The 22,044-nt window shown below is 42.6% G+C and overlaps 1 protein-coding gene and 1 non-coding gene across 3 annotated transcripts in view; one reads left to right on the plus strand and one right to left on the minus strand.

Moving 5' to 3' along the window:
- The window catches only part of Hnrnpm (heterogeneous nuclear ribonucleoprotein M), a 60,733-nt gene extending 38,758 nt beyond the window's left edge, over positions 1-21,975 (plus strand). For both annotated transcript variants that reach the window (XM_004672203.2, XM_004672205.2), the window contains 7 exons: positions 3,285-3,386; positions 5,546-5,590; positions 6,197-6,274; positions 15,660-15,713; positions 18,146-18,948; positions 19,533-19,584; positions 21,552-21,975. In XM_004672203.2, coding sequence (XP_004672260.1) covers positions 3,285-3,386; positions 5,546-5,590; positions 6,197-6,274; positions 15,660-15,713; positions 18,146-18,948; positions 19,533-19,584; positions 21,552-21,715 — 1,298 coding nt within the window. In that variant the 3' untranslated portion in view covers positions 21,716-21,975. The remainder of the gene's footprint in view (positions 1-3,284; positions 3,387-5,545; positions 5,591-6,196; positions 6,275-15,659; positions 15,714-18,145; positions 18,949-19,532; positions 19,585-21,551) is intronic.
- Positions 2,094-2,200, minus strand: LOC123461140. Its single transcript, XR_006637458.1, has one exon. It is a non-coding gene; the product is annotated as a U6 spliceosomal RNA (small nuclear RNA).
- Positions 21,976-22,044: the final 69 nt, after the last annotated feature.

The following is a 22,044-nucleotide window of genomic DNA, read 5'->3' on the forward strand; positions in this document are numbered from 1 at the left end:
TGCTGTTAATCAGGTTAAATACTTGGAATTCTGTGGTGCGTTTTTGCTGTTATCATCCAGACCATGGCTATTCAGTATTACAAGTGTATGGCCACAGTGGCTGTTTCCAGATATTGGTGTATTGTTTTTCTATGGAGGGTATGAGTGTCAGGAGTTAGGATACCCTGCATGTGCTGCCATATGCACTCAAGAGGAGATTCAGAAGGATCTGGAGTTAGAGACCTGATCTTGTCTGGGAAAGAAGGGAGTGGGGGGAATGTGTGTGTGTACACTGGGTAGAGGAATATTTAACTACAATAGTTCTGTTGCTAAAACCACTCTACCTGGGCTGGAGAATTGACTCTGGTTAAGGCACTTGCTTTAAAGCCTAACAATATGGGTTCAATTCCACAGTACCCATGTAAAGCCATGTGCACACTCCCCCTCCCTCCTTCCCTCTGTCTATCTCTCTGTCTCTCTTTCTGTGTTTGCAAATAAATAAAAATGTTAAAAAATAAACTGTCTAATAAGAACAGAGATGTTCTCTTGGCAGACACTGAGCTATATACACAGCCTTGTTTGGCTGGCTTATTATAACAATTTTCATGTGAAGTTCAACAATAGGTACTTTGATAGATGTCTTGGTACATTTTTTTTTCTGAGGCAGGGTCTCACTAACCTAGAACTCACTATAGCCCAGGCTGGCCTCAAAGTTACAGCAGACCTCCTGAGTGCTGGGATTAAAGGGTAGTGTGTATGTGTATATATCATGGGGGGATTCAAGGTAGAGTCTCACTCTAACCCAGGCCAACCTGGAATTCACTATGTAGTCTCAGGCTAGCCTCGGAGTCATGGCAATCCTCCTACTTCTGCCCTCCAAGTGCTGGGACTAAAGGCATAAACCGCGATGTCCAGTTTTCTGTCTTTTTTGGTTTTTGGTGGTATAGTCTCATTCTATCCCAGGCTGGCCTGGATCTCAAAGTGATCCTCCTGCCACTCCCTCCCAAGTGCTGGGATTAAAAGCGTGAGCCACCATTCCCATCTTGAAGGGTGTGTATGAGGTAGGGTCTCCTGTATTCCACACTGTCTCTCAATTTGCTATGTAGCCTAGGATGGCCTTACACTTTGGATCCTCCTAAGCCCCCCAAATACTGGAATTACAGATGTGCATTAGCATACTCTGTTTATGCAGTGTTGAGGATCAACCCCAGGCCTTCACACATGGCAGGCATACACTCTACTAACTGAGGTACATCTCCAGCTATTTGGGTTTTTTTTTCTCCCCCCCGTCCAAGGTAGGGTCTCATTCTAGCTCAGGTTGACCTGGAATTCACTATGTAGTCTCAGAGTGGCCTCTAACTCAAAGCGATCCTCCTACCTCTCTCTCTCCTGAGTGCTGGGATTAAAAGCATGCTCTACCTTGCCTGTCTCAACTACTATAAACAAATAAAATTCTTTTTTTAAACTTTTTTTTTAACTTTTTAATTTATTTATTTGAGAGCAACAGACACAGAGAGAAAGACAGATAGTGGGAGAGAGAGAATATGGGCGTGCCAGGGCTTCCAGCCTCTGCAAACAAACTCCAGATGCGTGCGCCCCCTTGTGCATCAGGCTAACGTGGGACCTGGGGAACCAAGCCTTGAACCGGGGTTCACTCAAGTCCAGGGAAAGCTAGAACTCTTTGTTTTCTTTCGAAGTAGGATCTTGCTCTAGCCCAGGCTAACTTAGAATATTCTCTGTATTCTCAGGGGAGCCTCAAACTTCCTACCTCAGCCTCTCATGTGCTGGAATTAAAGGCAGCACCACCACACCCAGCCTAGAACTTACTCTTGTAGCCCAGGATGGTCTTGAACTCAGGGTTATGAGCCAACTCAACCAGCTGGGGCACTTTTTAAAATTTTATTTTTTTAAAATATTTTTATTTATTTATTTGAGAGAGAGAAAGACACAGGGGGAGAGAGAGAAGGTCCTCCAGCCACTGCAAATGAACTCCAGGCGGTATGCGCCACCTTGTGTATGTGGTTTACGAGGGTCCTGGGGTATTGAACCTAGGTCTCTTTGCTTTGCAAGCAAGTGCCTTAACTGCTAAGCCATCTCTCCAGCCCTTTTTTTATTTTCATATGGAATGCTTCATGAATTTGCATGTCATCCTTGCGCAAGGGCCCTGCTAATCTTTTCTGTATCGTTCCAATTTTAGTATAAGTGCTGCTGAAGCAAGTACTTTTAAAAAAATATTTTATTTTTATTTATTTATTTGACAGAAAGGGAGAGAGATTGGGCATGCCAGGTCCTCCAGCCACTGTGCATCTGGCTAACGTGGGTCCTGGGAATCGAACCTGGGTTCTTTGACTTTGCAGGCAAACACTTTAACCACTAAGTAATCCCCTTTTTAAAAAATATATTTATTTATTTATTAAACAGAGGAAGTGGGGTGGAGAGAGGTCTTTTTTTTTTTTTTTTTTTTAAATAGAGAATAGGTGCTGCACCAGGGCCTCCTACCACTGCATACAAACTCCAGACAAACGTACCTTTTGTGCTTCTGCCTTTATATGGGTTATGAGGACTTGGACCTAGGCCATTAGGTGTTACATACAAGCAAGTGCCTCCTTTAGCCAGCTGAGGCACTTTTTCTTTTCTTTCTGAAGATTATAAAAATTGGTTTATTGTAAAAAGAAATTCAAGAATAACCAGTCAAATCCCGCATGCTACAAAGAAGCATCATACACGTTTACTTTTTTTTTTTCCCCCAGATCAGTACAGGATGATCAATATGTAGTCTCAGAGTGGCCTCGAACTCATGGTGATCCTCCTACCTCTCTGCCTCATGAGTACTGGGATTAAAGGCATGTGCCATGCCTGTGCACTTACTTTTCTTAATGATTTAGGAAAACCAATAGATCTGAAGATTTTTTTTTTTCTGGGCATAAATAGGATCTTATGCTACAGCCCAGCCTGACAACTTTGATTTCATGGTCTTCCTGCCTCAGGCTTCTGAATGCTGGAATTACAGGGCTTGTCAGGATTCTTACCAAATGGGTTTTTCTTAGCTCTAGGCAACTCGCAAGTGACCTTATTTTTTAAACTGCCTTTGTTTTATAGGTATACATCACAGACTACCTGGTTATTGTGTGTAAAATGTTATGCCCTCATAACACTTCCAGTGTATAGGTGAAGTCCGAATTGGGCCTTGTTTGCTTGGGGTGAGGAATAGAGTGTAGCTGCAAAATACCAACTGTCTTAGCTTTCAGCGTCAACCTTTTCTAAGAAGGGAAATTCGTACTTCTGATTTTCTCTGTTTCTTCCAGATGGACTTGGTGGAATTGGCATGGGGTTAGGACCTGGAGGGCAACCCATTGATGCCAATCATCTAAGTAAAGGCATTGGAATGGGAAACTTGGGACCTGCAGGTAAGAATTATAGTATATATATCTGGTCTAAATATTTCTGGAGAAGTTTTAAGTTAAAAAGCATCATTGGAATAACTTGCATATAGGATATATTTAATTGTTCATCCCAGCTTCATGTTATATATACACCAGGTTATTATGTGTTTTTACTTTTGGTTTTTCAAGGTAAGGTCTCACTCTAGTCCTAGCTGACCTGGAATTCACTATGTAATCTCAGGCTGGCCTCAAATTCACAGTGGTCCTCCTACCTTTTCTACCTCTGAGTACTGGGATTAAAGGCTTGTGTCAGCGTGCCCTGCCCAACCTATGTGTTTTAACTGAATTAAAAAAAAAAATCACTTCATCTTCTCTTACAACATTCCGAATAGTCCATAATGTAAAAATGAGGTAAGCTCGAGAGTTGATCTTGCCCATGGTCACATTGTCAGTGACACTGTAGGGCTCCTGACAGTGGGGCCATAATGCTGCCCTAGGGCTCTGAGTCTTTACTTGGATTCTCAGTTGATATTGATAATGCCTTTTTCTAGAATTGGGGGCATTGGTTGAAAAAAGTTGTTTAGGGCTGGAGAGATGGCTAAGCAGTTAAAGGCACTTTCTTACAAACCTTGCCTAACTAGGTTCAGTTCCCCAGCTTCCCAGGTAAAGCCAAATAAATGGGTATTCATTTGCCAGGAGCAAGAGACACTGGGATGCCCCACCACCACCACCACATACACATGCAAATAATTAATTTTAAAAATGAAAGGAGCAGGCTGTGGTGGCACTTGCCTTTAATCCCAGCTTTTGGGAGGGGATCCTAGGTAGGAGGATTGCCTGAGTTTGAGGTCATCCTAAGATTACATAGTGAATTCTAGGTTAGCCTGAGCTAGAGCAAGACCCTACCTCCAAAAGCCAAAGTGTGTGTGGTGAGGGGGTTGAGGACCTTCTCCATGACAAAGCTTATGAATCATAAGGAAAAATGATGGGACAATGTTTTTCTTCAAACCAACAAACACTAATATGCAAAAGCTTAGAAGTGTATAATAAACTTTGCAGATTAGCCTTTTTTATTTGTTTTAGTTTATTATATTTAGTATTTCTATGCCAGTAAGGCGTATTTTGTTGTTTTAACTATTTTCTTCTTAATTTTTTTAAAATTTATTTATTTGACGGGGAGAGAGAATGGGTGTGCCAGGCCCTCCAGACACTTGTGCCCCCTTGTGCATCGGGCTAACATGGGACTTGGAGAATCAAACTTGGGTCTTTTGACTTTGCAGGCAAATGCCTTAACCGCTAAGCAATCCCTCCAGCCCATAATAATTTTATTTATTTATTTGAGAGAGAGAATGGGCATATCAGGGCCTACAGGCACTGCAAACAACCTCCAGATGCATGTTCCCCCTTGTGCATATATGGCTTACATGAGTCCTAGAGAATCAACCTGGGATCCTTTGCCTTTGCAGGCAAACACCTTAATTGCTAAGCCATCTCTCCAGTCCCGCATATTTTATTTTTATGAACTTAGACTGAAACTTTTTTTTTTTTTTTTGCAGTAGGTTCTCACTTGAGCCCAGGCTGACCTAGAATTCACTGTGTAGTCCCAAGGTAGCCTCTAACTGTGGGCAACCCTCCTACCTCTGCCTCGCAAGTACTGGGATTAAAGGTGTGTGCCACCACTCCTGGCCTTAAGTCTTTATTTTGTATAATTATTTGAAATTGTTTTATGGGCACTCTACTCTGTCACTGTCATTGTTGCATAACTTTGTTTTCTCTCAAAGTTAGCTGTAGACCATAGCCTTCAAATTGCTTTACTAACCTAAGCTACATACTCTGGTCTGATATTTAAATAATTTTGAAGACTCCTCTTTCAGGAACCATTTTAGTATGTTCTTATTTTAAGATTTTAACTTGAAGGTTTTCATTAAATATCCATTTCTATTTAACAAAGTTTTAAAATGCATGCTTACAAGGTCTGTGTCTGATAATTAAATTTCATGCTTAAATAATTTGCTTGAAATGTGATCTTTTGACTACTGAAATAAATGGTTACTCATCTTTAACAAAATATATCACCAGAAATTTGTATGTTCATGTATTGACTTTGGAATTCTGTACTTTTTAAGTTTCAATGTTACTAATTTTGACATATATTTAGTTTGCGTTGACTTTTTCTTTTTAAGGAATGGGAATGGAAGGCATAGGATTTGGAATAAATAAAATAGGAGGTAAGATTTTAAATGAAGTACAAATCACTTGTAGATACAGTTTTTTCTATTTCTGCTGTACTTTCTTGTCTCTTAAATCTTGCGTGACAACCTCATTTTGGGATCCCAAATGTTTGAATAGGCTGACCTGGAATTCACTATGTAGTCTCAGGGTGGCCTTGAACTCACAATAATCCTCCTAACTGCCTCCTGAATGCTGGCATTAAAGGTGTGTGTCATCATGCCCGGCTTACTTAAAAAAAAACAAAAAACTGACTGTCCATTCTGGTGAATTTTGGCTATTTTAGTTTTAATTTTTTTGGTGTTGGCCTTTTATTCTGACTTTTCCACTAACTAGCTTTGTGATTTGGTCAAATCGTTCCATCTCTCTGGACCTCTTTTTATTTAACTCATGTATTCATTGAGGGGGTTGAATCAAGTCAGCTTTTTGAAGATGATTTTTTAAAAAACAAAGGCAGCAACTTTTTCTTATCAAAAAGGTCTCAAACTTGGTAAGTTCTTGGCAGAAAATGCCAAAGGTGAAACATGTGAAAACACAAAATTTCTCTCTCCCTGATATATCTGAACAGATTTGTGATAGTGCTAAAGTGCCCATCTTTCTTGCAGGAATGGAGGGGCCCTTTGGTGGTGGTATGGAAAACATGGGGCGATTTGGATCTGGAATGAACATGGGCCGGATAAATGGTAAGATTAGTGTTTTCTCCGGTTTGTACCTGATTTTTGCCTGAGGGTTCTCTGGTATCATTCAGACTGTAGAACTGCTTTGGAATGATAATGAATCAGGTGTCTTAGGATGGCCTTTAAAAACTAGACTTGGGGCTTGGGAAATGGCTCAGCATTTAAAGGCACTTGATTGCAAAGTCTGTGGGCCCTGGTTCAATTCCCTAGCAGCTCAAGTAAAGTTGCAGGTGGATGTTTTTTGCAGTGTCAGGAAACACACACACACACACGTTTTAAGAGATTAAGAGAAGAAATTTAGGCTTAACTAAACTCGGGTTGCTTAATCACTGAATTTTTGAGATGTCAGTGGTGCCAAATTATCCCCATATTTGTGCCATAAAATTAGAAAACTACTTTATTGCCTCCAGTGTTCAAAAACATGTAGATATCAGTTTGGATGCTTTACACAGTTAAAACTGGTCTACAAAACACCTTTGGCATTCTTTGCTGGACTGCCTAGTTCGTCTGCTCTGATGGCTCCTAAGTTGTGTGCAAAGAGAAACATTAATGAAATCCAGCTATACAACACAACTCAACCTCATAGCAGACATACAATAATAATATTAGCAATATGTTGATTTACTTGGCCATCTGTAGTGGATACTATTGCAATAATCACTCAGGCTCTCCAACTCTCTGGAAGAGCTTCCTAATGTTCCATCCAGCAAGGAGATTTTGTCTGTATCCGATAGACTGGGATAAGCTGCAACCTGAAATAGAGAAGCAGAAGATATAGAAAGAACAGCTAATCTGGCTGTGGTGGCACATGCCTTTCATCCCAGCACTTGGAAGGCAGAGGTAGGAGGATTGCCATGAGTTAAGACCACCCTGGCATTACATAGTAAGCTCCAGGTCAGCGTGGGATAGAGCAAGACAATACCTTAGGAAAAAAGCGAGAGAGAGAGCAGCTAAATTCATTTTTTCATCTGGTCATGGGGCACTTTTTCCAGTCTACACTTTTGTGCTGACTGACTCCTTTGGAACAGAACACTCAAAGAATGGTTCTTGATTGCTCCTTTTGGGAAGAAGAATAAATTTAAGTCTCTTTGTTTGTTTGTTTGAGTTGTATGTTTATTTTTTAAATGCCTCTTTTTTATTTTGTTTATTTATTTGAGAGAAAATGGGTGCACCAAGGCCTCCAGCCACTGCAAGTGAACTCCAGATGTATGTGCTACTTTGTGCATCTGGCTTATCTGGATCCTGGGGAATCAAACCTGGGTCCTTTGGCTTTGCGGGCAAGCACCATAACCACTAAGCCATCTCTCCAGCACTTACTTTGTTTTTTTTTTTCTTAATGTTTATTTTTTTATTAGCATTTTCCATGATTATAAAAAAAATCCCATGTTAATTTCCCCCCTCCTCCCACACTTTCCCCTTTGAAATTTCATTCTCCTTCATATTACCTCCCCACTTACTTTGTTTTTGATGTAGGGTCTCACTCTAACTCAGGCTTACCTGGAACTCATTCTGTTGTCCCGGGCTGGCCACAAACTCAGCAATCTTTCTGCCTCAAATTTAAATCTCTCACCAGGTGTGGTGGTGCACGCTTTTAATCCCAGCACTTGGGAGGCAGAGGTAGGAGGATCGCTGTGAGTTCAAGGCCACCCTGAGACTCCGTAGTGAATTCCAGGTCAGCCTGGGCTAGAGTGAGACCCTACCTAAAAAAAAAAAAAAAAAAAAAGGAGCAACCAGCATAAAACAATTTTCAAAAACCAAGACTTCTAGTTTCTCAATAATATTGTGTTGGATCCAATTCCGAAAGATAGGTTCTGGCCAGGCGTGGTGGCGCACGCCTTTAATTCCAGGACTAGGGAGGCATAGGTAGGAGGATCACCATGAGTTTGAGGCCACTCTGAGACTATATAGTGTATTCCAGGTCAGCCCGGGCTAGAATGAGACCCTACCTGGGGGGAGAGGGGGTGGGACAGGACAGGATGACAGGCTCTGGAACCAGTCTGGGGTTCACTCCTGCCATCACCATTTCTTAGCCACATGACTTTAGGCCAAGTCACTCTGTGCCTCAGTTTCTAGCCAAATGGGGAGAATTCCTAGGTGCCATGTGGATCTTATGTAATGGCATGGTGGGGTTTTTTTGTTTGTTTTATCAAGCTGAGGTGTCACTCTAGCCCAGGATGACCACTAGGCTGACCTTGAACTCATGATACTCCTACCTCTGCCTCCCAAGCACTGGGATTAAAGGTGTGTGCTACCACAGCTAGGACACTTTAATAATAAATGAATGTATGTTCAAACTTATCTTTAGAGAAATATGGATGTTTTCTGCATCCCTAGCCAAGTAAGACATCTTGATACTTTATGTCTTGAGTTTTTATTTTGATGCATTTGAATCAGAGGCAATGTTATCCTTCCCCAGGAATCATTTTTATAAGGGAGAAGGGCAGGGAGAGAATTGGCAATGCAGGGCCTCTAGCCACACAACTCCAGATGCATGCACCACCTGCATGTGTGACCTTAGAAGTCCGGCTTACGTGGGTTCTAGGGAGTCGAGCTTGGGTTCTTAGGCTTTTCAGGCAAACACCATCTCTCTAGTCCCCCTAATGCAATCTTGATGTTTGTCTTCTAGTACAACAGAATCATCAGCCACATAGGCAGAGCCCAAGACAGTAGGTAGTCATCTGAGCTCTTGCTACAACTAATAACTTGAGCATGAGTCAAACTCCTCAGTAATTATAACAAGTACCAATGGTCCTACCCAAGATGTGGAGATGATCCCATCGACAGCCAGTTGTTATACTTTGACAAGAGTAAGTTAACACTACTGAAATAGGCTACCATAAGGTCTGTGAACATATTCTCTACTTGGGATACTGTTAGTCCTGACCAACTACTCCAAGTAACAGGTCATAGTAGTCTCAGGTGGATGACTTCTCTAATAAGGAGGTGTCACTCCTTTGTAATTGGTGCCATAAAGAGATTTATTTATTATTTTTTTTTCTTTTAGGTTTTCGAGGTAGGGTCTCACTCTAGCTCAGACTGACCTGGAATTCACTATGTAGTCTCAGGGTGGCCTTGAACTCATGGCGATCCTTCTACCTCTGCCTCCCGAGTGCTGGGATTAAAGGCGTGCGCCACCACTTCCGGCTATGCTGGTTGCTCTCTGATACTCACTCCCCGCCTCCCAGCTTTCTGGAAAGTGACTACTTTTATTCAGAAAATTTTTCTAGAACGAGAAGTCATTAAGGACTTGGGTCTCTTTGCCAGTCTGTAGTAACAATGTGTAAGTAATAGGGAGCAAGATGTTTTTGAGGTGCACACTGCTCTATCTCCAGAGCACACAGAGTTAATGTGCTTTCTTCATAGTGCCTAACCTAGACCATAGTGAAAAGAAGGGAGGCTATCTATCATCTTCAGTAATTCAGGAACAGGTCCATGTGCTTTTCAACATTACCTGCTACTCCTTTTTCCTGGATGTTTGATAAAAAAGTGAAAGTTTAAAATGTCTAGCTTTAGAGCCGGGCATGGTGGTGCACGCCTTTAATCCCAGCACTTGGGAGGCAGAGGTAGAGAATCGCCATGAGTTCAGAGCCACCCTGAGACTACATAGTAAATTACAGGTCAGCCTGGGCTACAATGAGACCCTACCTCGGGGGTGAGGGTCAGAGTCTAGCTTTATAAATTGGGAAATAAAAAGCACACATCAGGTTTGGAGGTTTTACTGAAGCTCAGGCTGACCTGGAATTCACTGTAGTTTCAGGAAGGCCTCGAACTCACGGCAGTCTACTTCTGACTCCTGAATGTTGGGGTTAAAGGCATGTACCCCCACATCTGACCACATAAGTTTTTATTGGGGAAAAATTTTGGCTATTGATCTCATGAGTGATAAAACTTAGTACTGTTGAAATGATATTCCTTGGGAAAGTAGGAGGCATAATCCAGCACTTTAGACTCAAAGTATTGGGAAAATGGTGTCTATTCTTAAGTTGTGTTCTAAATGAAGATGTCTTCTTTCTTTGTTTTCTATATAGCAGAGAACAGGAGCTTCTTCAGTCTGGGTCTATGTCCTTCTGACATTTGGACAAATTAAGCTCTGGAGCCCTTAGGTTTAAATGTAGCTGTAATAATGACATTTGTAAATAGCTGAGAAGGAGCAAAGAAACCTTCACTGATTAATCAAAAGACTTAAAGATGGGCTAGAGAGATGGCTTAGCAATTAAGGTGCTTTTCTGCTATTGCAGTCAACTTTTCGTTGCTGGCAGAAAACACCCAACCAAGAGTACCTTGTGGGAGGAAAGGATTTATTTTGGCTTACAGACTCAAGGGAAAGCTCCATGATGGCAAGGGAAAACAATGACATGAGCAGAGGGTGGACATATCCTGGACAACATCAAGTGGACAACAGCAGCAGGAGAGTGCCAAACACTGGCAAGGGTACACTGGCTATAACAACCCATTAGCCTGCTTCCAACAATAGATCACCTGCAGGAGAATCCAGTTCCTAAATTGCCACCAGCTGGGGACCTAGCATTCAGAACACATAAGGTTATGGGGGATACCTGAATCAAACCACCACACCTGTGAAGCCTAAGGACCCAGGTTTGATTCCCCAGTATCCATATAAGCCAGGTGCATATGGTGGCACATACACCTGGAGTTCATTTGCAGTGGCTAGAGGCCCTGGCTCCACCCCCCTCTCCACAAAAAACGTTTTAAAAAGGCTTAACGGTGAGCAGTAGCCCTATGTTGCTGTTCTGGGATTTCTGTTTGGCTACTCAAGCTGAGGGACTCTGCTCAGATCTGATCTATTTTCAGTGTACAGCAATGAATTACTCACCTCTGTCAGAGTTGTGGTTAAATGCTAGCCTGAGCCTGCTCAGCTTTGATTAAGGGAGATAATGGGGCTGGAGAGGTGGCTTAGTGGTTAAGTGCTTGCTGTGAAGCCTAAGGACCCCGGTTAGAGGCTTGTTTCCCCAGGACCCACATTAGCCAGAGGCTGGTGGCCCTGGCATGCCCATTCTCTCTCTTTTTGCTCTCAAATAAATAAATAAAAATAAACAAAAAAGTTTATTTTTTTAAAAAAGAGACATAATGCATATTTATTTCAAAGACTTTTTGTAACTTCATTCACAGCTTCCATAAATATAGACAATAAACTGATTATTCTCACTCACCTCCCTACTTCCCCCTTCATAAATTGAAACCTTTCTTTCCAGTTAATCTTTGAGAGAGTTTTTTCCCCTCCTAAAGGTATGCGGCACAACAACCAGCATTCTTTTTAGTTTTGTTTTTCCAGGTAGGGCCTCATTCTGACCTAGGCTGACCTGGAATTCACTATGTAGTCTCAGGGTGGCCTCAAACTCACAGCAATCCTACAACCTCTACTTTCCAAGTGCTGGGATTAAAGGCGTGCACCACTATGAATATTCTGGCCATGGGATTCTGACGTTCCTAGTATCAGGAATGAGTTCTCTCTACTTAGTAGAACTCGTGTCCATTTCAGAGGGCAGTTGGTTACCTGAAAAGGCACACATTTGAATCTTGCATGAGATGGATGTATAGGAAAAAGCTTCATGATCAGGCTTTGCTGAGCAGGTTCTGCTATGGTGGTCTTTCCTCCCACAGAATCTCGGTGGTTTTTTGTTTGTTTGTTTTTAAAGGCATAAAAATAACAAGCTGTTCAAATCCTCTAGTAAATGAGTGGAGAACTCTGTACATTGGCGTATTTTTCTGTCCTCTTTGGGTATGCTTTTGTATTAGCCAACACTCAGCTCAACACTTACCAGGCTTGTGACCTTGTTCATGTTACTAAAGTGATTTAAACCTCAACTTTTGGTGGGTGGGTGTGTAGAAGAAAAAGTAATTATCCATTTACTAGGTGTAGGGCTAGTTTTGGAGATTTAGTGAAATAATAGAAATAGAAAGCTCTGGCTTAGGTGTGTGTTAGTAGATGTTATCAGCTGCTGATTTTGGCATGGTCATCTGCAGCCTGCCTTTGACTTGGTGTGTACAACAGGTGACTTACTAGTTGTCAGGTATGGTTAGTAGTATGTTGGTGTATCTGCTGTGTAGTAACACTGTAGTAGAAGTTACAAGTTACAAGTAACACTGTAGTAAAAGTTGTAAGTCAACACAGGACTAAAGGTAGATTGCTTTCAGGGATTTACTTGCAAGGAATGCTTATAGAAGAGTTTTAGGCACTTGGCTTGGTGGTGACTACCAGATATCTTTAGGGTTTTTTTTTTTTGTTGTTGTTGTTATTATTTTTTTGCAGGGGAGGAAGGTTTTAGGAGGTTTTTTTGGTGGCAGGGTCTCACTCTAGCCCAGGCTGACCTGGAATTCACTATGTAGTCTCACAGTGTTCTCAAATTCAGCAGTTCACCTCTGCCTCTTGAGTGCTGTTATTAAAGGTGTGTGTCACCACACTCAGCTGTAGTTACTGTTTTATTTTTATTTATGAGAAGAGAAAAAAAGAGAAGGGTAGAGGGAGGGAATATGGGTGCTCCAAGGCCTCTTGTCACTACACACAAACTCCAGGTACATGTACTACTTCATTCAGGTACTAGGGAATTAAACCTGGGTTGTGCCATGCTTTGTAAGGAAGCACCTTTAATGGCTTTAACTGCTTTGGGATTCTGTAGTTTCAGGCTGACCTCACAGCAGTCCTCCTACCTATGCCTCCTGATTACTAGCATTAAAGGCATGTGTAACCAAGCCCAGCCTTTTTCTTTCTTTCTTTTTTCTTTTCTTTTTCTTTTTTTTATAAGTAATTATGAAAAACTTTATTCTGGAAAATGAAACTGCATTTGGAGCACATTATAGATGAGGAATGATCCATATAGAGTGAATACAAAACTTAAAGAATTCTTAGTGCCAGATGCTCCAAATTACCAATGCTTGAGTGAAAGCAAAACATGATTGGCCACACAAGACTAGACATGAAACATGGCAGAATTTAAACCAGCAGATTTTTTTTTAATTGGATTTTTCAAGGTAGGTTCTCACTCTAGCCCAGGCTGACCTGGAATTCACTCTGTGTTCTCAGGGTGGCCTCGAACTCACAGCAGTCCTCCTCCCTCTGCCTCCTGAGTGGTGGGATTAAAGGCGTGTGCCACCATACTTACCAGCCTCCTTTTTAATGACTGAAACATAATGGCTGTTCCCAGAAAGGTCTAGGATAATATTTTTTTTTCACCAAGATGGAGTATGTTTGAGAGAGTTTGTGAGAAATAGGAGTTCTTGTCTCCTAAGATTGGAGAGCCCCTTGGCAGAGGAGTGCACAAGAAGGACCCATGTAGGCAAGGTTGAGACTGTGAAGGCTCAGCACACACTGCTATAATGTCTTCTTGGGGAAAGTACAGGCTTTTATTGGCTTTTAAAAAATTGACTTGTTTGCGCTGGAGAGATGCCTTAGTGGTTAACCTTTTGCCTGTGAAGCCTAAGGACACTGGTTCGAGGCTCCGTTCCCCAGGACCCATGTTAGCCCGATGCACAAGGGGGCATACACGTGTGGAGTTCGTTTGCAGTGGCTGGAGGCCCTGGTGTACCCATATTCTTTCTATCTCTCTCTTTCTCTCTCTCTCTCCCTCCCTCCCCCCCCCCCTTCTTCCCTTCCTTCCTCTCCCTCCCTCCCTTCTGTCTCTGCCTTTCTTGCTCGTCTGTTGCTCTCAAATAAAAAATGAACAAAAAAGATTTTTTAAAAATTGTCTTGGGTTGGAGATACAGCTTAGTGGATAAGACATTTATTTGCCTGCAAAGCCAAAGGATTCCAGTTTGATTCTCCAGGACCCAAGTAAGCCAGATGCACATGCATCTGGAGTTTGTATGCAATGGCCGGGGTCCCTGGCGTGCCCATTCTCTCTCTCTCCTCCCTGGTAGTTTGTCTTTTTTTTTTTTTTTTTCAAATCATGCTAAATGGATGACCATCTCCCTCCAAAGCACCAAATAAAATATTCTTTATTTATTTATTTGGTTTTTCAAGGTAGAGTCTTATTCTAGCCCAGGCTGAATATGTAGTCTCAGCCTGGCCTCAGACTCACAGTGATCCTCATGAGTGCTGGGATTAAAGTCATACGCCACCACACTGGCTCCAAATAAAATATTTAATTTGGATTTTCATAGTAGTGACCATAGTAGTGGGTCAGTATTTGGATCCATTTTTTGGTCTCTTTCTATGTCATTGAGAGTTGAATCACCACACCACAGTCCTACTTTCTGTATCACCTCTTGCTCATATAGGGGCAATAGATCTTAGCACGTCTGTGTGTGAACAATCCTACTTACTGCTTTAGAGGTAGGTATGTGAATGTGTTAGTTACATCTCAGTATTGCCAAGAGGGTGCCAGAGGTCAGTTCATGAAACTGGTCTTTTTTTTTTAATTTTTAAAATTTTTATTAGCATTTTCCATGATTATAAAAAAAATCCCATGGTATTTCCCTCCCTCCCCACCCCCCACATTTTCCCCTTTGGAAACTGGTCTTAATGAGGAAGTGTGTGGAGATGTTGATTCCCAGCTGTGTGTGTATTTGTACTCAAAGGCAGTTGAAACTGGAGGACTGGGGGCTTGGGTTTGTCATAGGTGGTGGGTTTGTCAGCACAGGGCAGTGTCAGGTGTAGAGGTTTGGAGTCAAACGGGACATCAGCACAGGGACGCCTTTGGATGCTGGTGGACAGGGTTTGGCTTTTCTCTGCAAATGCCACACTGATGCTTAGGGAATGACTTGATCGAAGTACTATTCTTAGAAGCAAAGTGAGCCTAAGCCTGGCAATACCAGTCAACATCTTGGACATCAAAGAAGAATGAGCTGTGCACTTGCTGGTAAGCAAGTAGCACATTGTATGTCAGAATGCCTCATCTTCTCTAGCAGTTAAGTGGAATACAAAGAACAGTTATGGGCGAGGTTTTAGTCATTTGTGGTTATGGTGATAGTACACAATGCACTTTCAGGCAGTTGTCCAAGTTGTTATTAAACCTTAAAGTTTTCTTTCCACATAGCAAAAAACAAACAAAAAAAACCTGAAGAGACTAATATCCACATTACACAAATTTTAAGGAGGTTTGGACAAGCTATTGGCAAGCAAGCAACATTGTTCACTGAATGAGGGCTGAGAGCCTCTTGCTCTTGAGTTCAGGTCATAGATGCGTACTGTTCTCACTCTGCTAGACACATTCACACATGCCCTACAAAAGTAGACCTCAGCTGCAAGGAATTGTGACCCAAGGTCAATGACTTAACTATTTTCTAAAAGGGATGATCATGTTTGTGTGTTTCTCAACCCTCTTTTTTTTTTTTATTTATTAGTACTGTATTTCTGTTCTAGAATCTATAATGAGCAAGAATCTGTTTCCATAGAAAATTGTGGCTAATTATTTTTTCTTCCTGATTTCTTTAGAAATCCTAAGTAATGCACTGAAGAGAGGAGAGATCATTGCAAAGCAGGGAGGAGGTAGGAAAACATTTAGCTTGATGTTTTGAATTTTGGAACAGTCTCGTATCATGAGGGACACCATCAAACAATGTGAAAACCTGGTCCCTGACACAAACTACTCAGGGTGGGAGTAAACTCACTGATTGGCATGTGTCAAGTAACTTCCTCTTTGTGAAGTGCAGTATAATAGTACCCATCCTGGGGTTGTTGTGAAAAGTAAAGGAGCAAGTGCATGTAAGAATATTGATACAAGTGCTATGTTAATTACGTTAGCCGGTATCATTGTTAAAGTACTGACGTACTTGAGACTTTATTTCCTTTTCTTTTCTTTTCTTTTCTTTTCTTTTCTTTTCTTTTCTTTTCTTTTCTTTTCTTTTCTTTTCTTTTCTTTTCTTTTCTTTTCTTTTCTTTTCTTTTCTTTTTTTAAAGAGATTATAAAGCCAGGCGTGGTGGCGCACACCTTTAATCCCAGCACTCGGGAGGCATGGTAGGAAGATTGCCGAGAGTTCAGGCACCCTGAGACTACATAGTGCATTCCAGGTCAGCCTGAGCTACAGTGAGAACCCTACCTTGGAAAACCAAAAAAAAAAAAAAAGAGAGAGAGAGAGAGAGAGAGAGAGATTATAAAACTTAAAAGCATAAACAACAAATCCTTCCTACAGTGTACACATGTAGATTTAAGAAATGATGCAAAAAGTAATTATCTGCAGGTCCACTGCCCATTTTAATGCTGTAAACATTTTGGTATATGTCCTTCCATGATAGAGTTTTACAATTAGAAATAAATGGACTTTTTCTCCAGACTGTTGCAAGAGTCTGGACATTGCCTTGTCATTCCCACTTGCTAGGCATTTGTGTGGGAGGATGCTACAGAGTTCCTTCCTTCGCCTCCTACTATTGGCATTGGATTGACAAGCATCATTTCTGCTATTTTGGGCAAGTACTTCTATCTAATGTGAAGAAGTTAATTGCTGAGCCACATCTGCTCTGAAAGCCTAACGTTGTATTTGTTTTTGCCACTCAGTGTGCCTCCTTGCAGCCAAGGAAGTGGGCACAACAAAGAAATAGTGAACTGTGTTCCTTCATGGCTTTGGTCAGTTACAGAAGTTGCTGAATGTTCTCTTGGATTTGCATGTTGGGCTAGTAATTGGCTGGCTATGGGCAGGACAGAGGAAGGAGGGCAGTATGAAACTTGAGCCTTGTACATGGTTTGGTGTTGGTGCCAAAACCAGCCCCTCCCTATCCAGAGGTACAAGCACCATTGAGAAGGATCATTGTGTACTTGCTGACTGACCTTTGACTTCTTCAGAACCCACTCTGTAGTGCTGTTAACACTTTTTCCCCCTAGAGCCAGTGAGGTTACATACAAGGTAGTTGACAATTTCCCTGGTTGAGGGAAAAGTTCCAGGCAATGACCAGCTTGTCTGCTTTTTTATACACAGGGGAATCATTGGGGTTTTTTCAAGGTAGTGTCTCACTCTTGCCCAGGCCAGCCTCAAACTCAAGGCAACTCTTACCTCTACCTCCCAAATGCTTGGATTAAAGGTGTGAGTCAGCCCACGGGGGAATCTTTAATTTTTTTTTATTGACTTCTATACTTACAGATAATAGACCATTATAGTTCCCTCCCCCATTTTCCCCTTCACGACTTTGCTCTCCATCATATCTCACAGGGGAATCTTAATGGCTATTTTTTATTTTTTGTTCATTTTTTATTTATTTACTTGAGAGCGACAGACACAGAGAGAAAGACAGATAGGGAGAGAGAGAGAATGGGCGCTCCAGGGCTTCCAGCCTCTGCAAACTCCAGACGCGTGCGCCCCCTTGTGCATCTGGCTAACGTGGGACCTGGGGAACCGAGCCTCGAACCAGGGTCCTTAGGATTCACAGGCAAGCGCTTAACTGCTAAGCCATCTCTCCAGCCCTTAATGGCTATTTTTGTTTCTGCTTCATAACATGACTATGTAATTACTTCTGTGTTCTGAAAGTGCTATGGAAATGCAGCCAGATTGGCCATCAGCAGGACATCTTAACTTAGAGGGGGATAAGTTGGAAAAGATGAAGGTTTTGAGGCAACTGAATTGTCTCCACTAACTCCTATCCATTACCCTAACAACTATTGAGTGTAGGGTGTCCATGTTTTCTTGGGAACGTTTCTCAATGTCTTGTAGGGGTTCTGCAGAGATTTCAGAATTCAGTTAGTCATACATACCAACACTTCAGAAACAACATGGGAGTTTTATTCCTTTTAAAATTAGGGAACTTTCATTTGAGTGGGAAGGATGGTTATAGGAATCCCATCTATTCATTGCCTAGCTTTAGTAGTTTTCAAACTATTAGAAATGCCTTAATGGTAAATTACTGTGGGGACAAATTCCTGATTTGTGATTGATCTTATAAACTGAAGTTTTTAAGGCATGACATGACTTGAATCTATATCCATATTTTAGGTGGAGCTGGAGGCAGCGTTCCTGGGATTGAGAGAATGGGCCCTGGCATTGACCGCATTGGCAGTGCGGGCATGGAGCGCATGAGCGCGGGCCTAGGCCACGGCATGGATAGAGTGGGCTCCGAGATTGAGCGCATGGGCCTGGTCATGGACCGCATGGGCTCAGTTGAGCGCATGGGCTCAGGCATCGAGCGCATGGGCCCACTGGGCCTTGACCATATGGCATCCAGCATTGAGCGCATGGGCCAGACCATGGAACGCATTGGCTCTGGTGTTGAGCGCATGGGTGCCGGTATGGGCTTTGGCCTGGAACGCATGGCGACGCCCATTGACCGTGTGGGCCAAACCATTGAGCGCATGGGCTCTGGTGTGGAGCGCATGGGTCCTGCCATTGAGCGCATGGGCCTAAGCATGGATCGTATGGTGCCCGCAGGCATGGGGGCCAGCCTGGAGCGAATGGGCCCTGTGATGGATCGCATGGCCACTGGCCTGGAGCGCATGGGCGCCAACAACCTCGAGCGCATGGGCCTGGAGCGCATGGGTGCCAACAGTCTGGAGCGCATGGGCCTGGAGCGAATGGGCGCCAACAGTCTGGAGCGCATGGGTCCTGCCATGGGCCCAGCCCTAGGCGCTGGCATTGAGCGCATGGGCCTGGCCATGGGTGGAGCTGGTGGTGCTAGCTTCGACCGAGCCATTGAAATGGAACGTGGCAACTTTGGAGGAAGCTTTGCAGGTTCCTTTGGTGGAGCTGGAGGCCACGCTCCTGGGGTAGCCAGGAAGGCCTGCCAGATATTTGTGAGAAATGTAAGTGGCTCTTCAGAAATTTCTCAGTGTTTAGCAGGTGGAGGGAGGGAAGGAGACCAGTAAGATTGAGTGATGGTAGATGGGGGTCCTCTGAAAAGTAACAATGGGGAGCAGAACGGCTTTATGGCAAGAACAGTCTGGTGATTGTCTGCAAATGGGACAAACTGAGCTCAAGGATGCTGGCTTCTGATCCCTAGGCTTGATGAACACTAAATCTTTGCACAGTGATTCAGGGAAAGGTGGCTACATTTGTGAATTTCCAGTAACTTGGCCATCTGTAGATACTGCTGAGTGGCTTTGGGGGGTTACCCACTGTGCTCCCTGTTATGCCATCCCCACAGGCCAGAGGTAGAGCCACTGGAGTGAGTTTGTGCCACTTTATAATAATTCCAGATGGTTTTATTTGCTTCCTGCAGATTTTCTTAGTCTAGGCTTTCTAACTTCTCTGTACTGAGAAAATTTTTGTGTATGTGCAAGCATTAGGAGGCCAGCCCAAGAAATGCTATCTTTCTCATAGATTGTTTTGATAGTTGTTCTTAAAAGACTTGGTTGAATCACATATTGGTCTCTTTTTCCCCCTTCAGCTCCCTTTTGATTTTACATGGAAGATGCTAAAGGACAAATTCAATGAATGTGGTAAGTGTTAGGGTCTCTTCTCTAGGTGCTTATTGGTGGTACTGCTGAGTCAGTGAAAATTCCTAGTCTGAATAGCCAGTGTCCATCTGCTCTAGAGCACTGATAGGCTTTGCCATTGTTCTGCCCCTGCAGATACTCACACAGAATATCCTGTTATGTGTCATGCTTCTCTGGTTTTCTTTTTTTTCTTTCCTTCTTTCTTCCTTTCTTTTTTGTGTGTGTGTGTGTGTCCCTCCCCCCCAAGGTAGGGTCTCACTCTAGCCCAGGCTGATCTGGAAGTCACTATGTAGTTTCAGGGTGTTCTCAAACTCACAGCAATCCTCCTACCTCTGCCTCCCAACTGCTGGGATTAAAGGCATGCACCACTCCACCCGACTTAAGTGTGGTTATTGGATATAACTTAAAAAAAATTTTTTTTCTTCTAGAGTTTTTTTCAGACAGTCTTACTTTGATAACACACAGGCTGGTCTCAAATTCATGGTCCTTCTGCCTCAGCCTGCCTTAGCCTCCCATGTGCTAGAAATATGGGCATATGCTAGCACTCCAGACTTAATAGTTTTTTTAAGTTTTAAAAAGAACTTTTTAAAGTTTCTCCCTCTTTCTCCATCTCTCTTTTACATATGAGTTAGCAAAGCTATCCTTCCCAAGATCACATGGTTTCTAAGGGGTAAAAATAAGTATATCCAAGACAAGATTGCTTTTGCCCAACAAATGCCACAGTGGAATTTTTGTAGCTGTGTGGGATGAGAGTCTGGTTGTAGTTTAATATGTAAGACACCCCTCCTGGGAATGCTGCCCTTTGTGACTGAAATGAATTTAAGGTTTCTTCCCTTGCCCGCTTAATGACTGCTAGATCAGGGCCTCTGATTTTTCATTTCTTATTCAGGATGGCTTCCATTTCAGCATTCTTGGTCCTTCTCCCTGGTTATTTGGAGCACACTATTGAATTCCTGTCTTGCCTCTTTCTTTCCTCCTATTGCGGTTTCCACACAGTAGCTTTATTTTCTAGAAAGTCAGATTCAAATATGTTGCTTTGAGAAAATGCAAACTCAAGCCCCTTGAGTCGTGCTTGATTCCATCACCTCCTGTCCTTGAACTTGAGCCATATGAGTGTTTACCAGAAATGCTTCTGGCAGAAGTCTTTTCCCTTTTCCTTCCCCTCCACTCCTTCCCCTTTTTTTTAATGTTGTGTCTATCTGTCTCTCTCTCCCCCCCCCCCCCTTTGGAGACAGGAACTTCTGTACTCCAGGCTGGCTCCATACTAACTATATAGCCAAGGGATGACCTTTAACTCTTGATCCTCTGACCTCAGCCTCCTGAATACTGCGATTGCAGGTGTGTGCCCTGGTACTGGCAGGAATCTTTATTCTAGTGAATTTTTACTTAATCTCTTTCAGAACTTGACCATGAGAAGCCCAAGAGGTGTCATCCTTCCTCAGGCAGTTTGTGGCTCTGCCATTAGGGACCCTGACTATCTTTGCCCTTCACAGTAGAACCTTAGTCTCTATGACTTTTGCCCTATAGGCCTGTGTTTACAGTGCTCAACTCATACCTGGATGTAGGTATTTGAATGTGTGTAAGCTGCTCACTAATTACACCTGGCTTACACTGGGAGAGTATAGAAGAATCAGTTATATTGGTGGTTGTATATCAAAAATTGAGTGTCTAAAATTGTCACCTCAAAATGGCTTCCTGAAGTACAGAGGCAAGCATTTTAAGCCACTGGATAGGTCTTTCATAGCAGGTCAGGTCATTTTCTTGTTTGGAGAACAATGGCAGTGTGGTGGGAGGGACTGTATTGCTGGCACAGTGCGCAGTGTTCTGAGATTTGCACTTGATGCATAAGGGCCTCTCCTTTTTGTCTCTGTCACCCAAATCCAGCAGGTGATCTGGTCTGAGTGGAGCCCAGACTAAGGCTGAGCTCTGAGTTTGTCTGATGCATGTGGTCTCTTCCCTTCTTCTGCCAGGCCACGTGCTATACGCAGACATCAAGATGGAGAACGGAAAGTCCAAGGGGTGCGGTGTGGTTAAGTTTGAGTCTCCAGAGGTGGCTGAGAGAGCCTGCCGGATGATGAATGGAATGAAGCTGAGTGGCCGAGAGATTGATGTTCGGATCGATAGAAATGCTTAAGCAGTTGCCTTTTTTAAACATCAATACCAGACCTCTGAATTTGTATTTTTTCTTGTTAACCATTTTAATTTGTTGGCTGGATGTATAAAGATGTTTAAAAAATTCAGTTGCTTTTTGGGGTAATTTGAATTACTTTTTTAATGACTGGGGTTTCATTTGACTGTTTGCATTGAGATTGCAATGTGCACAATTTTTTTTGTAGTTGTGGCATCTTGTTGACATCGAATATGACTTTGATAATAAAGACCAGTTCCTGAAAATGGTTTGTTTTGCATGTGTATGGGGGGTGGTAGCCATCTCTGGTTTAGGTAGCTCGAGCTGTTTGGTCT

This window comes from Jaculus jaculus, chromosome 5 (assembly GCF_020740685.1).
Source record: "Jaculus jaculus isolate mJacJac1 chromosome 5, mJacJac1.mat.Y.cur, whole genome shotgun sequence".
Lineage (NCBI taxonomy): Eukaryota > Metazoa > Chordata > Mammalia > Rodentia > Dipodidae > Jaculus > Jaculus jaculus.